Source organism: Scomber japonicus, chromosome 16, assembly GCF_027409825.1.
Source record: "Scomber japonicus isolate fScoJap1 chromosome 16, fScoJap1.pri, whole genome shotgun sequence".
In the NCBI taxonomy this organism is placed as follows: domain Eukaryota; kingdom Metazoa; phylum Chordata; class Actinopteri; order Scombriformes; family Scombridae; genus Scomber; species Scomber japonicus.
The window spans coordinates 6,891,443-6,906,648 of NC_070593.1; the positions used below are offsets into that span (position 1 = coordinate 6,891,443).

A 15,206-nucleotide genomic window follows, 5' to 3' on the forward strand; every position below is an offset into this window, starting at 1 on the left:
TTCTTCCTTGTCTTTCCTTCCTTCTGTCCTTTCATCCTTTCTTCCTTCCTTCATTCTGTCCATCCTTCCTTTCTTCTTTAAAAGAGTAAAAATTAATCATCTTTATCAATAAAGCTAGTAATTTTCTGCCATTGAATAATTGATTAATCAACTAATTGTTGAAGCTTTAGAAAGATACTTTATACAATATTTTGTAAGTCTCTCACTGCTCTAAATACATTGTAATTAAATTTATTAATTGAGCTTATAAAAATATCTCAAACATTTTACTTACATACCTATAAAAAAGTATGGATGTAAATTCAATCACAGTTGTATTATAATTGGAGCCGACTGAAAAAATCTCTACAAATTAAAACAAACACAGAGTTGATTTTGAACTATAACATTATATATTTTACACAATCACTTCAAGATCTCACATGTTCAAGTTGTTCATTATATTAACGATGTGCAAATAAGCAAAAAAAAAAGCATTCAGTGCATAACAGACAAACATCCAACCACAGTTAAGTTACATGTTGTGTCTGGAATCAAGCGACTTATTGATCAGCGAGGAAAGACAGTTAAGAATTTGACCGATATATCAGATTACTGGTATTTGACTTTATTAATGTCAGATATTGACCTGTGGATGTTTTAAACCTGTTAAACCTCTTTAATTTTCCATTTATTTGTCAGGTTTCTTTTGTATGTGTGTCTAATAAACATAGTAGTGATAGGATTTCCCCTCTTTTTTTTTTCTTTACTCAAAATGAGAACTTTTCTATTAAAAGGTTTGAGCCTAAATCTGATTCAAAATATGGGAGTAGACAACTTAAACAACCTTGGGTCGTCCATTAATCACAGCTTCTCCTGTCCACATGTTAAAATGCCTTTCTGCAAGAAACTGAAACTTTTCTTTGGATAAAAAAGCTCCATCAATTCAGCCATTCTTTATCAATTTAATTAAATAATTTTCCTTCTTTTGGGCATTTCCAGTCCCACACGATGGTCTAACTGGTCTTTCAGAAAGTTTTCCCCTCTGAAGAAAAAAACTCTCATTTATTTGGCAAGAAAACAAGTTCAAAGATTTAGAAAACTGGCACAAACTTTCAGCTTCACCAGCGTAAGTCTCTAAATATCAGCCTGGCCTTTATAATCACACAAGGCTCAAACCCTTTTAGAGACGAAAATGCAGCCAACGATCAAACTGTGAGGACTGAATACCTGCTAAGACACGGGACAGGACCACTTCAGTCCGTCCGCTGCTCTTTGGTGCAGCTCCACATGGAGGCCGGTTGGACTCAGGTTAGTAAACGTCCGTTAAAGACGTGACAGTGAGGGATGTGAAGAGTTCTTCGAAGCTGATGGGACGCCACGCGTTAAAACTGACCGTCATGTTTCTAGAAACCATGAGGAAGCCGTTGGAGCTGAAACGTCCCGGGATGCCTCGAGCATCGAGCCAGACGAAAGGAGCCACGGAGGAGGAGAGGAGGTTGACAGCGTATCCCGTCTTATCCTTCTGAATCTTCGCCTGCGAGGAAACACAGACTGCATCAGCAACACGTGAAGCTGTCGAGATGTAACATGCTGAAGGCAATCAGACATAAGTAAAGAGGTGTCAAACATGTTGTCTTCTACATATTCTCCCTAAATCAGGGGTGTCAAACATGCGGCCCGCGGGCCAGAACCAGCCCATCGAGGAGTCCAATCCGGCCCGCTTTGCTTCCTGTCGTCTCTTCCTCCCATCTTTCCTTTCTTTCTGTTTTTCTTTCCTGTCTTCTCTTCCTTCCTTCCTTTCTCCCTTCCATCTTTCCTTCCTTCCTTCCATCTTTCCTCCCTTTCTTCCATCTGTCTTTCCTTCCTTTCTTCCTTCCATCTTTCCTTCCTCCTTCCATCTTTCCTTCCTTTCTTCCTTCTGTCTTTCCTTCCTTCCTTCCTTCCTTCCATCTGTCTTTCCTTCCTTCCTTCCTTTCTTCCATCTGTCTTTCCTTTCTTCCTTCCATATGTCCTTGCTTCCTTTCTTCCTTCCATATGTCCTTCCTTCCTTCCTTCCTTCCGTCCTTCCTTCCTTCCTTCCTTCCTTTATTTTAAGGATCTGGCCCACATAAGATCAAATTGGGCTGTATGTGGCCCTTGAATGAAGATGAGTTTGACACCCCTGCCCTAAATGAATAGAGTACACTCTCTCTCTCTCTGACAGCTTCATTAAGGGTTAATCCAACATTTATTACTGACTGATGGGGAAGTTATGAATGTGAATTGGTGTAAGGATTAATTATGAGTCAGAATATGAACAGCATGTAAAGGTTAATTTTGAAAATAAACAAACAAATGAACAGGTAGAATAATTGGTTTCTCTCTTCCAAATTCATCATAGGGGATAAAAATGATAAACATGAAAACTGTTCCTCAATATTTACTCTCACAAAGTGAAATAATATCATATAATTGTCGGAAAAGCTCCTTTAATCTGCTTCCTTACTTTAATGCGTGGTCTCCGGAGCCCCTGAGCGTCTTTAAGTGAGCAGAGGAAGTGATGGTTGGTTGGACCCTGCTGGCCCTCGCTATCCTCCAGGTGGAAGGTGAGCAGACAGGTGAAGCGGGTGCAGTTGCCGCATCCTGCCAGCAGGGCGGCGACTGGCTGTTTGAATATGACCACTGCGCTGCCTCCTGGTACCAGAAGCAGGTCTGAGTTCAGTTTGCACACAGGATCCAGATCACTCCACGAGTACACCGAAACCTGGTCGACAAAACACAAAATATAAATCTATAAAATATAAAATAATTGTGACATGAATTTACCTTTATTGCCAAGACTTTAATGTAAGCATGAAACCAGAATAGTTCAAACTATTGCCCGTCATAGCAGCTTAAATCTAATAGTATATTAATTCGTCTCCTTTAACCCAATTGTTAAAACTCTGGTGTTAGAATTATCTTCAAATTGACAAATTGACCCCATCTGTTTTGACTGTTCCTTCCTTCCTTCCTTCCTTCCATCTGTCCTTCCTCCCTCCCTCCCTCCTTCTCTCTTTTTTCCTCCCTTCCTTCCTTCTTTCCTTCCTCTTTTCCTTTCTCCCTCCCTCCTTCCTTCTTTCTTTCTTCCCTCCCTCCCTCCCTCCTACCTTCCTTCCTTCCATCCTTCCTCCCTTCCTTCCTTCCTTCTTTCCTCCTTTCCTCCCTTCCTTCCTTCTTCTTTTCCTTTCTCCCTTCCTCCTTCCTTCTTTCTTCCCTCCCTCCCTCCTACCTTTCTTCCTTCCTTCTCTTCCTCATTCCTTCCTCCCTCCCTTCCTTCCTTGACTCGAGGACAACAGGAGGGTTAAACGATTATTCTATTATCAAAAAAAGTTGCTGATTTTCAACTGATAAACGAATTGATTCATCGACTATTTGCTGCAGCTCTTATTTGAATGACAATGTTGACTTAAAACTACAAAAGTAGAGGTTGAACTAACCAGTGAGGAGTGAGTAAGATAAACTCATCATACTGTAAACTTCACACAATTACATTTTGCATCAGTTAGTTTAGGATATCCTATTTTTATATTAATGTCTGTCACTGTTAGATGCAGCCTATCATCAAACGTACCGCCGCCCTGAGCTTCAGGTCATGACTCAGGTCTGACACGGCGTAGATGAAGAGCGTGTCGTCATCCTCAAAACCGACGGGCAGGACGGCCGCAAAGAAGTTCTGTGCGAAATGATGCAACATTTTCCATCTCCCACCAAACTCTGCAGCCACACATGAAGAAGGAAACTGTATGATTATGTAGCAACAGTGTCTCTAATTCTCTACAAGGTGCTTCATGCAGGAGTTCGCTAAAGAAATGTGACCAATCAGCAGCAGCCGTTCACTCACCTATCGATGACCAGGAAGGAGCCTGCCAAATATCATTGAGCTGCCAGTATAGAGCGCCCATGGTTTGACCTTTGCCCTCGATGATCTCACTCCGACTCCGCCGATAAAACTCAGTCTGAGCCTTGACGCACTGCGCCTGCATGACCTGCACATTCAGAGTGTAATCAGTAATCTATAAAAGCAGTGTTCAAATTATTATCAGCTTTCCTGCTGCATCAGCGAGAGAGAGAGAGAGAGAGAGAGAGAGAGAGAGAGAGAGAGAGAGAGAGAGAGAGAGAGAGAGAGAGAGAGAGAGAGAGAGAGAGAGAGAGAGAGAGAGAGAGAGAGAGAGAGAGAGAGAGAGAGAGAGAGAGAGAGAGAGAGAGAGAGAGAGAGAGAGAGAGAGAGAGAGAGAGAGAGAGAGACGAATGACGAATGCTGAAGTCCAGCTCACTCGTGCATCAGCTGCTCCTCCCCTGTAACTTTAACTGGAGTGCAGTATCAGATAGGAGGGTGACGGCGGTGTGTTTGTGTTACCTGAGTGAGGTAGAGAGTGTCTGTGAATCTTTTCCATGTATATGTGGAGTTCGGCAGGTGGAAGTGTAAAGCAGCCTGCTGTAACATCTGCTGGTTCCCGTCCGCATGGTGCTGACGATGGGAGGTGAAGTTACTGCTGTAGTCACAGTCTTCTGTGATGGAAACCTGGAGCATCACAAAGAAAGAAAGAGAAGAAAATGGCTTGAAATTAGAGTCTTTCTTCTGTAAGTCTCTTCTTATAAATCATGAAACAATATACAAAAGACCAGCTTTTTATCTCTCAGAAGCAGAGGCGCGACCTTTCCCAGGAAATGAGAGAAATGGACTGCTTTTAACAAAACAATAGAGGACGCTACACATTAACAATTAAGGACATTACATATAAAAGGAAATATATATCAACTGAGGAGCCCCCATGTTTTTGTCTGTTTGTTTGTTTTTCCCTTGACAGCCTGTCGTCAACTTGTGTTTCCTTAAATTGAAAATACTAAATAAAAAAATATATTAAAAAAATATATCCATATTGCTTTGTTGGCTGCCACAGCATTTAAGGTCACAAAGTCAGACATTTTTAAACCCTACACAATGTGGCTTTTAATACTTTCAAAGATATTTTAGGTTTTTCAAAGTGGCTTTTAATATGAAAGTATTTGTCTGCCCTCGACAGCCATAACTTATGTTTTAAATATGATTAATGAATGTTTCAAAAGGAGTGAATATGAAATCATCAAAAAACACAAAATACTAAATACTAAAGGTAAGTTTCATTCATTCACCGGCCACAGAGTGGACAAGGAAGGCCACGACTGGAAGCCGTACTCAGAGGCAAACCGGGTCCGAGGGAAAGTCCGCCAATCCCAGCAGTCGAGGACGTAGCTGTAGAAGTGTGTGTCCCCATAATGAGGGTCGTAGGGGTTCGCTGCCACCCAACCCTCCTGCTCCGATTCAGCTCCGTTTGTCGGACTGGAGACAAGAAAGGGGCGACTCTGGTCCTCCTGAAGGAGATATAGGGGCTCTGTCACTTTAGGTCAGACTTTTAATTTGAAGGTTTAAACACAAATCTTACCTTAAATGTGACATGATTGTTCACTTACCTCTTGAACGATCGCCCGTATGTTGTTCACATACAGCGTCACGTAGTCTTTCACATACATAGGCTTCTGGGAAACCGGGATGTCGAACCAGTTTGTCGCCAGAGCGGCTTCATTTTCATTGTTTCCACTCCAGATTATTATGGAGGGGTGAGACTTCAGGCGTCGAACCTGAAGACAAAACTCCACTTTTACTGTGAAAAACTGGCCATCAGGACACTTTATGATCTAAAAACCTGCCCTGAGATACAGCAATTTAAAAACTAGAAACTTTTTTGTGCTTCTATGAATAGATGCAGAAGAAATCAGAACTCACCTGTTGAATGACTTCTTCTCTTACTGTTTGTATGAAGTCGTCCTCAGTGGGATACATAGCGCAGGCAAACATAAAATCCTGCCAAACCTAAAGACACAAAAAAGGAAAAGCAAAAAATAAGAGCATTTTGAATCACACTATCAAAATTAATACAGAAATACAATCATATCTAATAAACATGTTCTGAATTTCTTTACTGATTATATGTTATAATGTCATTTGAGGGTAAATTGAGGTTTTGAACTATACTTTTCTTTGTCAGGAGGTCAAGTTTTTGTTTCCATTGCAGGTTTTAGAATTTAAAAATGTTAATAATACATCACTAAAAACAATAAAGTTCATCATTCTCTCAAATGAACTGTGATACCTCTGCATTAGACTCTAAACAACCTGCCCATTCTTTCACAGTGTAATCAGATAAAACGATAAAACAAGCAAAAAGAAATAAAATCTGATAAACATGTAAAAATAAAAAGGGCTAAAATAAATGTGAGCTTTTTCTGTTTTTTGCAAAAGCAGCTAAACATGTGTTTTCTCTTATTTCTGTCTTTCTGTACATATTATATCTATTAAATGTCTGGCAAAATTGTAATTTCTAATTTTTTGTGCAATATAAATCAAATTAACTTGACTTGACTGAATAAGAGGACTTGTAACCTCTCCAGTCCATACAATATTAGTGTTAAGACCACATTTCCCATAAGCCCCAGTGGTTCTAGATACAAAAAGGATTTCCTCCACATGGATTTGATTTTATACTGTTTGTTCTCTCATGTTTTATAACTGAGTGACACCACAAAACAGTGATTCAAGGCTTTGTGTTAAAACGTTTCACATCAACCATCAACTGCAATAAATTAATGAGCTTTGGCTACTTTATGGTCCCGTTATATTTACTGTGTCACTGCTGTGTGAATAATAACAGGTAATATAAAAAGGTAGCATTAATATGACCAGAGGAGTTACCATGATTCCCATCTCGTCACAGAGGCTGTAGAACAGATCCTGTTCATACACTCCTCCTCCCCAAACCCTGAGGGCGTTCATATTAGCGTCCACCGCCGACTGCAACAAGTTCTTTAAGCTGCCAGATACAAAAAAAAGAGCCGTTAGCTTCAGAGTTAATGTATTCACAACTGAAACAAACTCAGGAAGTCAAAAACAAGATCAACGCTCAGAGGAGGAGAGCAAAGGAGAAACAGAGGAAGAGAAATAGCTAGAAGGTCCTTGGGCAAGATACTGAACCCTCTGTGTGTGTGTGTGTGTGTGTGTGTGAGCATTTTAAACCCCTCCTGATGGGCAGGTTGTCATCAGCAGTATATTTTGGACTATGACAGGCTTTTTTTTGTTCATGTGGTTTAATCATATTTTAAAAAGGTTAAAATGTGAAAATAAACGTATGAATAACTTGCACACATTGTTTTTTGTGGACTCAGCATCAAATTTCTGCTTTTAATCCATTTAGAGAGAATATATTAGAGGATTATGGAAAAAATGTCTAAGTGGTGTAACCATAAAAACTTTGTACTAAATAATTCAACTTGCTTAAAAACACTAAATTCTCAATAAAACAGCATATCAACTAGTTTGGCATGATCTTATATTATAACTTCTTATATTAAATAAAAGGTAATAGAATACTATTGTTCTAAATATTAGTCCACTTAAATACACTGTATGTGGATAATATATTAAATATTTATCATTCTTTTTGTGGTTACACCATTTGACATTTACAGCAGCATTCAATCTTACTTTTGGGTTGTTGTTGTTTTTTTTGAATGGTGAAAATGACATAAAACCAACATAAATACAAAATATACATATTAATAAACCTGAAGCTGCTTCTAATAAGATAAGTTTTGAATTGCTGTGTGTGTGTGTGTGTGTGTGTGTGTGTGTGTGTGTGTGTGTGTGTGTGTGTGTGTGTGTGTGTGAATGAATGAATGGATGTTGGCATGTTGTGTAAAAGCACTCTGCTCTATAAATGCAGCCCCATTTTTACCGTTAAGTTTCTCTTTTGAATATTCTCATAATTGATGATCAACATTCTCCTCACTAGACTGAACTCAAAAAAACAGCCACAGACAAAGTATTTAAAATAAGTAAAGAATTTAAAAATAAGCAGCTTTTTCCCCATAAACTCACACGGCAGGGGTGACTTGGTCCTGGAAGGAGTGGGCCGGGATCCAGTTGGAGCCTTTGAGGAAAACTGGTTTTCCATTGATGCGGAAATAAAAGCTCAGGCCCGGGGACCCGACAACGGGCTCCTGGACCAGTTCCACTGTACGGAAATACACCTGCGGGGGGGATTTCACAAACATTTCAAATCTGAAAGACGGAGAAAAGTCGTTTTATGACAAAAAGTCAGTGATGCCAAAGGATTCAGTTTAAAGTGACGACACATGGAAATACAGTTTTTATCACTTTTATGGTGTGAAACAACTAAAGCCTGTATTTCAGTGGGAGGAAACTGTAACTGGAGTTAAAGAATAATTTTAAGAGTGAAGAGGAGATGACGTGTCTCTCAAAGGGCAGCAGTGTAAGAATTTGTAGGACGTTTTATTTTCCTTTATTTTATATTAATTGCTCATTCTATTTTTTTTTAAATTATTGTTACTATTACTATTTTTTATTATTTTTTTTAATTTATTATATATACTTTTTTTGCATTATTTATTATTATTATTATTATTATATTTCTTTTTCTTTCTCTCTCTGTATTTTATTATTATTATTATTATTATTATTATTATTATTGTTATTATTTGGGTATATTGTGTGTGTGACAACTATTGATGTTATTGGAAAATCTAATAAAAAAGATTTATAAAAAAAAAAAAAAGATTTATAGGGCTTTAAATTAATTCTTCCACTGAAATAGTATTTAATTTGTTCTAAATATGATGTGATAATAGTGTCGAGTGTTGACAGACAGTGAACTCTGACCTTGGACTCTGTGTTCAGTATTAAATATCCGCCCTGAGAGTGTCTGACGGTGACGGCGAAGCGGTAAAAGGGTTGTTCACCGTGTCCGTTGGGCCACCACAGCTTCACCTGGTTGCTCTGGAAACAGAAAAAAAATCCCTCCAAATTTTAACAAAATGAGAAAGGAGGGAAGGAAGGAAGGGAGGGAGGAAGGAAGGTAGGGAGGAAAAAAGGGAAGAAGGAAAGGAATGAAGGAAGGGAGGCAGGGAGAAGGGAGGAGGGAAGGATAGAAGGACAGAAGGAAAGGAAAGAGGGAAGAAAGGAAGGAAGGAAAGAGGGAGGGAAGGAAGGAAGGAAGGAGGGAAGGAAAGAAGGACGCAAGAGAAGGAAAGAAGGACGTAAGGAAAGGAAAGAAGGAAAAAAGTCAAAACAGACGGGGTCAATTTGACCCGGGAGGACGACACGAAGGTTAAGAAAATTTTTACAGCGTAACAACCCTTTAAACTCTCTTTTATAACTGCATCTCGTCAGTGCTGCTGTAAATGTCTCTCATGAGTACCGTGTTGATGTGTAAGGTGAAGATGTTCTTGGTCTTTCCCGGGAGGAACTGTGTCTGGACCGTCCGCTCTGAGTCCAGCTCGGGTACGGAGAACGTGACTTCCCCGTTTGTTGTCTGAACCGCATCAACGAGGAGCTCGATCTGGACTCTCCACTGAGAGACGCTGACGTCTGGACAAAACACACACACACACACACACACACACACACACACACACACACACACACACACAGGTTTATTAATATACATTTTGTATTTATGTTGGTTTCATGTAATTTTCACCATTAAAAACCCCCCCAAAAGTAAGATTGAATGCTGCTGTAAATGTCAAATGGTGTAACCACAAAAGAATGATAAATATGAAATATTTCATCCACCTACAGGGTATTTAAGTGGACTAATATTTAGAACAATAGATTAAAAATAAAAATACAAAGGATCTCAAACACTCACCGTTTACATCAAATAATAAAAGGTAAATTAAAAGATGCAAATACATTTTAATCCATTCTGATAAAGTGACTGAATCATACTTTTTAATCTATCAACTGGGAGGAAATATTTGCACATTTTTATATTTGTACTGAATACCAGGAAAGAAAGTCACATCTACACAGAAAAGAGCAGAATGTGGTCAAAAACAATTTCTTATATTTGATTTAAGCTGCTTGCAACACCAAATATTATAATATATAATTATAATATTTGGTGCAGTTTGAGGGATTTATGCAGATTTGTCTTAAAATGGACTCAAAACCTGCAGCATTCATTGTTTCTTTGTATCTTTAATCAATAAAAAGGTTTTGAAAATAACATGAGTGCTAATGACTGGGTGGGACGTACTGTAGAGAGCAACAGAGGAACTCTGGATGAGATGCAGCACGTCGAACGCCTCCAGTTGAACTCCTTTCCACAGTCCCATGGTGGGAAACGAAGGCCCCCAGTCCCAACTGAACGAGCTCTGCTCCTGTGCCAAAAAAACATTGTGATTGAATATTCAGATGCACAGAAATATGAATGCTGTCCAACATTTAAATGCTACCTGCCAACTGTGAGACTTTGTTTTAGATTGTTTTAGTTCATTTGTTGAAATGTTAACATCAGAAAATAAAGAAAAGTGAGACGGCTGAGGTAAACGTAGGAGCAGGGAAATGTGCTAGATATGTTGCACACTGAAAATCAAGTTATTATCAAATGGGTGTCCAAATTTAGGCTGAATGTCCATAAATCTTCTTATTTTTTAATATATTATTTGTATGCCTAAAGCTAAATACTGTTATATTCTTTTAGGGTGACTATTTTAACATCAGTCCAGGGACAGCAGATGTAAAATAGCCTTTTGGCTAATTCTGGCATATTTATATATATTTTTTAAATGTTTTATTAATGTGCATTGTCCCTGATTTCTAAACCTTTAAATTAAATAAATAAATAAATGAATAAAAATGTATCTGGATGAAATGTGAAACTTTAAATTGAAGTAGAAAAAATGAAGTAGATAGAAGAAGATATTTTCAAGTTTGATGTCTGTTGTCACTGTCCATTTTTATTTATTCTTTTTCTTTGTCTTTGTGAATGAATTGGCTTTCTTGTGTGGCTTGTTTGACCTGTTGCCTCTGATGCCTTCAGGGCCTGTTGGAAATATTAAAAAGTGGGTCTTCAGATTGAATGATCCAACAAAGTGCCAAACTAATATGTTTAAATCATATCTGGTTTCCAACACCCCTGAATATAATACAATAAAGAGATTTATTTGACTCATAGGTTATCAAATAGAAATGATTAGTAGCTGTGGATCAACACATTTCTATAAAATATGGGTTTTTATTTGTGCAATTTAATTTATAGAGAATTTATTACAGCACTCTAGTTATGCTTCTTATTGTCAGTGTTTATATGTAACTGTATAATTATGTGTTTGATGTCTGCTGTGAACTAAATTTCCTCCAAGATTATAATAAAGTTGAAGTCATGTTTTAACTTTTCATGCCTCAGGTAGGATGCACTCACTCACTTTTCTGATGAAGTTGACGTGACATTCCCCTTTCTGAACATCTGGAGGACATTCAGGAGGAACTCTGTATGCAGAATGAGCTTTCCTCCGTTCAGACGCATAATGAACAGGAGACGTGAAGCTAACTTTCAGCACGTTATCTCCGTCCTTCAGCAAGTCTCTGACGGGAAAGTCCTAAACAACAACAACAACACATGTTATTTAACCCTCCTCTCGTCCTCCCGGGTCAAACTGACCCCATCTCTCTTTTGACTGTTCCTTCTTTCCTTCCTTCTTCCACTCCACCCTTCTTTCTTTGCTCCCTCCTCCTTTCATCCTTCCTTCCTCTCTCCCTTTTTACTCCTTTCTTTCTTTCCTTCCTTTGTTCCTTCCTTCTCTCCTAAATTACTTCCTTTTTGTCCTTACTCCTTTCCTTCCTTCCTTCCTTCCTTCCTCTTTTCATCCGTACTCCTTTCCTTCCTTCCTCTCTCCCTCCTTACTCCTTTCTTTCTTTCTTTCCTTCCTTCCTTCCTTCTCTCCTAAATTACTTCCTTTTTGTCCTTACTCCTTTCCTTCCTTCCTTCTCTCCTAACTTTCTTCCTCTTTTCATCCTTACTCCTTTCCTTCCTTCCTTCCTTCCTTCCTTCCTTCCTTCCTTCCTTCCTTCCTTCTCTCCCTCCCTCCTTACTCCTTTCCTTCCTTCCTACTCCTTTCCTTCCTTACTCCTGTCCTTCCTTGACCTGAGGACAACAGGAGGGTTAAAACGAGGTGCAGATATGATGTTTGGAAGTTGTGTGTTATGTAGATGGTGAAATAGTGAACTCACATATCGGCGAAACATGTTGTCTGTGTTGCCCACGACGACCCCATTGAGCCAGATTGAAGCTATAGTGTCGACACCATCAAAGACAAGAAGAACTTCCTGTTTGGCCCTGTTGAGGTAAAAAGTAAAGACAGGTGAGAGAAGAACAGATGCAGAAAAGTCTTTAAACATATGATGTGCATTATAAGACCGACCTCAGCTGGGCAGACGCAGTAAACGTGGTCGTGTACGTCCAGTTATCGAGAGCAATCCACCGATAAGACAGATCATTGAACCTGTAATAAGGGTCCTCAAATAAAAAAAAGGAAAAAAGGAATTTAACTGGCAGGAAAGACTTAAATCAGTTTATGTTTGTAAAGAGTTTTAAAGCTTAATATTTGATCTTACTAACACCTGCTGCTGATAACATGTGCATTCAATAAAAAGGAGCACAGTCAGGATGTAATAAGACAAGAAGGCAAAGAGTCCGCAGCCCAGAAGAGTAGTAATAGTGGTAATTTGTTTATTGAGACCTCGAGACGATAAATGATACCATTGATGGTCTGTACCAGATTTAGGATATAGATCATGTTCATCTGCAGTGCCTTCAATAAATCAATATTAACCCTTTATAGGACACTCATTGAAACAAAGGAAGGAATGAAGGAAGGGAGGAAGGAAGGAAGGAGGGAAGGAAGGAAGGAAGGGAAGGAAGGAGGGAGGGAGGAAGGAAAGGAAGGAAGGACGGAGGAAAGAAGGAAGGAAGGTAGGGGGGAGGAAAGAAAGAGAGAAGGAGGGAGGGAGGAAGGGAAGAAAGAAGGAAGGAAGGAAGAAGAAAGGGGGATGGAGGAAGGAAAGAAGGAAGGGAGGAGAGAAGGAGGGAGGGAGGGAGGAAGAACAGATTGAAGGAAGCAAAGGAAGGAAGGAAGGAAGGACGAAGGAAGGAAAGAAGGAAGGGAGGAGAGAAGGAGGGAGGGCGGAAGGACAGATGGAAGGAAGGAAAGGAAGGAAGGACGGAGGAAATAAGGAACGAGGGAGGGAGAAAGGAAAAGAGGAAGGGAAGAAAGAAGGCAGGGAGGAAGGAAAGGAAGGAAGGAAAGAAGGAAGGAAGGATATTTTGGGATATTTACAGAAGTTACCAAATATAATTATTTGCCCAATAAAGGGTTAAAAGATATAACGGCACAATAACAAAAAATACAAAGCATAGAAACACAAAATACAAAGTTTGGCCCTACACACAAAAAATTTAAATATTATTCATATTTCTTCCATTTCAGTCTATTTAAACTTTAGGCCATTGAGAGCAAGCTTTCTTCTTCAAGCAATACTTTAACTACATCAAGCTCATAATACTTATGTACTTTTAATTAATAATGCAGTATTTTTTACATTGCAGTATTAGTACTTTATACTGTAGACCCCCTCACATATATATTAACCCTCCTGTTGTCCTCGAGTCAAGGAAGGAAGGAAGGAAGGAAGGGAGGAAGAAGGAAGGAAAGGAGGGAGGAAGGATGGGAGGAAGGATGGGAGGAAAGGAGGGAGGAAGGTAGAAAGGAAAAGAGTAAGGGAGGAAGGAAGGAAAGAAGGAAAGGAGGATAGAGGAAAGAAGGAAGGTAGGGAGAAAAGACAGCGAGAAGGAGGGAGGGAGGAAGGGAGGAAGGGAGGAAGGAAGGAAGGAGGGAAGGAAAGGAGGGAGGAAGGCAGGGAGGAAAGGAAAGAAGGAAGGAAAGGAGGGAGGAAGGTAGGAGTGAGGGAGGAAAGAAGGAAGGTAGGGGGGAGGAAAGAAAGCGAGAAGGAGGGAGGGAGGAAGGGAGGAATGAAGGAAGGAGAGAAGGAAATAATGAGCAAGGAAGGAGAGAAGGAAGGGAGGAAAGAAGGAACAGTCAAAACAGACGGGGTCAATTTGACCCGGGAGGACGACAGGAGGGTTAAATGACTCACCTTTATGTATCCTTGCTGCTGCAGAGCTGAGTGAACACATCCAGGCACATCTGCAGGCAGAGACAGAGACTCATTAGAGTTTGAAAGGCTCCATTTACCCTCCAGACTCAAAGTTTGATGCCTCTCCGTTTCTGAAGAGGATCCGGATAAAACTCCCAAAAACAAACACAAGAAAGAAACACTAAACAAGTCTCCAAACAGCTTCATATTCCGCGGTTTGTTTAGTGTAGGAAGTCAAAATAAAAGCAGTCTTCAGGAGAGAGTGGGCTCTTCCTGGTTTGTCACGTGACCACCGCCGGCAGTCAGGTGATCAGCGCTCTGACACGAGGAGACAAAACTTGGCGCGAAAAGGTTTGATTTATGATTTTTGACATTTGAGGTAAATTATGTAAAGATGTTTTTTAAATGGTTTTATTGAATTAAACATTTACAAACAGCAAAGCGAGTCAAGCATGGTGTTAAAAGTTAAGCATGAGACTGAGTTAGTGAGTAGTGACAGGAAACACACATATATAAAATAACTAATAAAAAAATGAACAATAAATATATAAATAAATAAATATAAGCATGTATGATATAGAAATAACACAAACAATAAACATAAAATCAAACTTCTAATAAAAAATAATAATATATGGTAAATAGATATAATAATAAATATAAACGTGTAATACAGAAATAATGACAATGAACAAAACTCAAACTAACAATAATTATAATAATAATAATGATACTAGAAAATGTAATATATGGTAAAAAAAGAAAGAAAGAAAGAAAGATATATATATATGTATAAAATATACAAATAAGAACACAAACAATAAACACAAAATCAAATTAATAATAACAAATAATAATAGAAATGTAATATATGGCAAATAAATATAATATATAGGCTACATGTAATTTTAAATAAATATAAATCTTGTTTTCAATTTAAATATCAATATTCAGGGTTGATTTGTACATTTTTTCACATTTCAGTATCTCTAGTTACAGAAAGATTCATTACCACCTTTATGATTTAAGTGTTAGAACTTATATTTTTATAAGTAATAAATACTTTGGTTATATTAAATGCATTATTTAAAACATTTTAATGTGGAGGGGGACTTTTAAAAACCATAGTGATATTAACTGTAACGTATTATTGCTTCTCATACACAATAATGTGCACAATTTTACACAATAAATTAGTAGCTTTAAAAAC

The 15,206-nt window shown here is 38.6% G+C and overlaps 1 protein-coding gene across 1 annotated transcript; it reads right to left on the reverse strand.

The window, feature by feature from the left end:
• Positions 1-846: 846 nt before the first annotated feature.
• On the reverse strand, positions 847-14,203 carry manba (mannosidase, beta A, lysosomal). The gene is made up of 17 exons (XM_053336256.1): positions 13,997-14,203; positions 12,265-12,359; positions 12,074-12,179; positions 11,269-11,442; positions 10,098-10,221; positions 9,255-9,424; positions 8,717-8,833; positions 7,916-8,067; positions 6,734-6,851; positions 5,768-5,854; positions 5,455-5,622; positions 5,137-5,355; positions 4,361-4,525; positions 3,845-3,989; positions 3,575-3,717; positions 2,468-2,725; positions 847-1,516 (listed from the first exon to the last, which is right to left on the reverse strand). The coding sequence occupies exons 1-17, from the start codon at positions 14,201-14,203 to the stop codon at positions 1,292-1,294; spliced, it is 2,673 nt and encodes an 890-aa protein (XP_053192231.1). The 3' UTR covers positions 847-1,291.
• Positions 14,204-15,206: the final 1,003 nt, after the last annotated feature.

Bases quoted from the DNA above. Each gene is read 5' to 3' on its own strand.
- manba (XM_053336256.1), bottom strand. From the start codon at position 14,203: ATGAAGCTGTTTGGAGACTTGTTTAGTGTTTCTTTCTTGTGTTTGTTT. The intron at 11,443-12,073 runs GTGAGTTCACTA...GTTGTTGTTTAG, and splicing joins ACAACATGTTTCGCCGATAT to GACTTTCCCGTCAGAGACTT. The intron at 6,852-7,915 runs GTGAGTTTATGG...TGTATCTGGCAG, and splicing joins GACCAAGTCACCCCTGCCGT to CTTAAAGAACTTGTTGCAGT.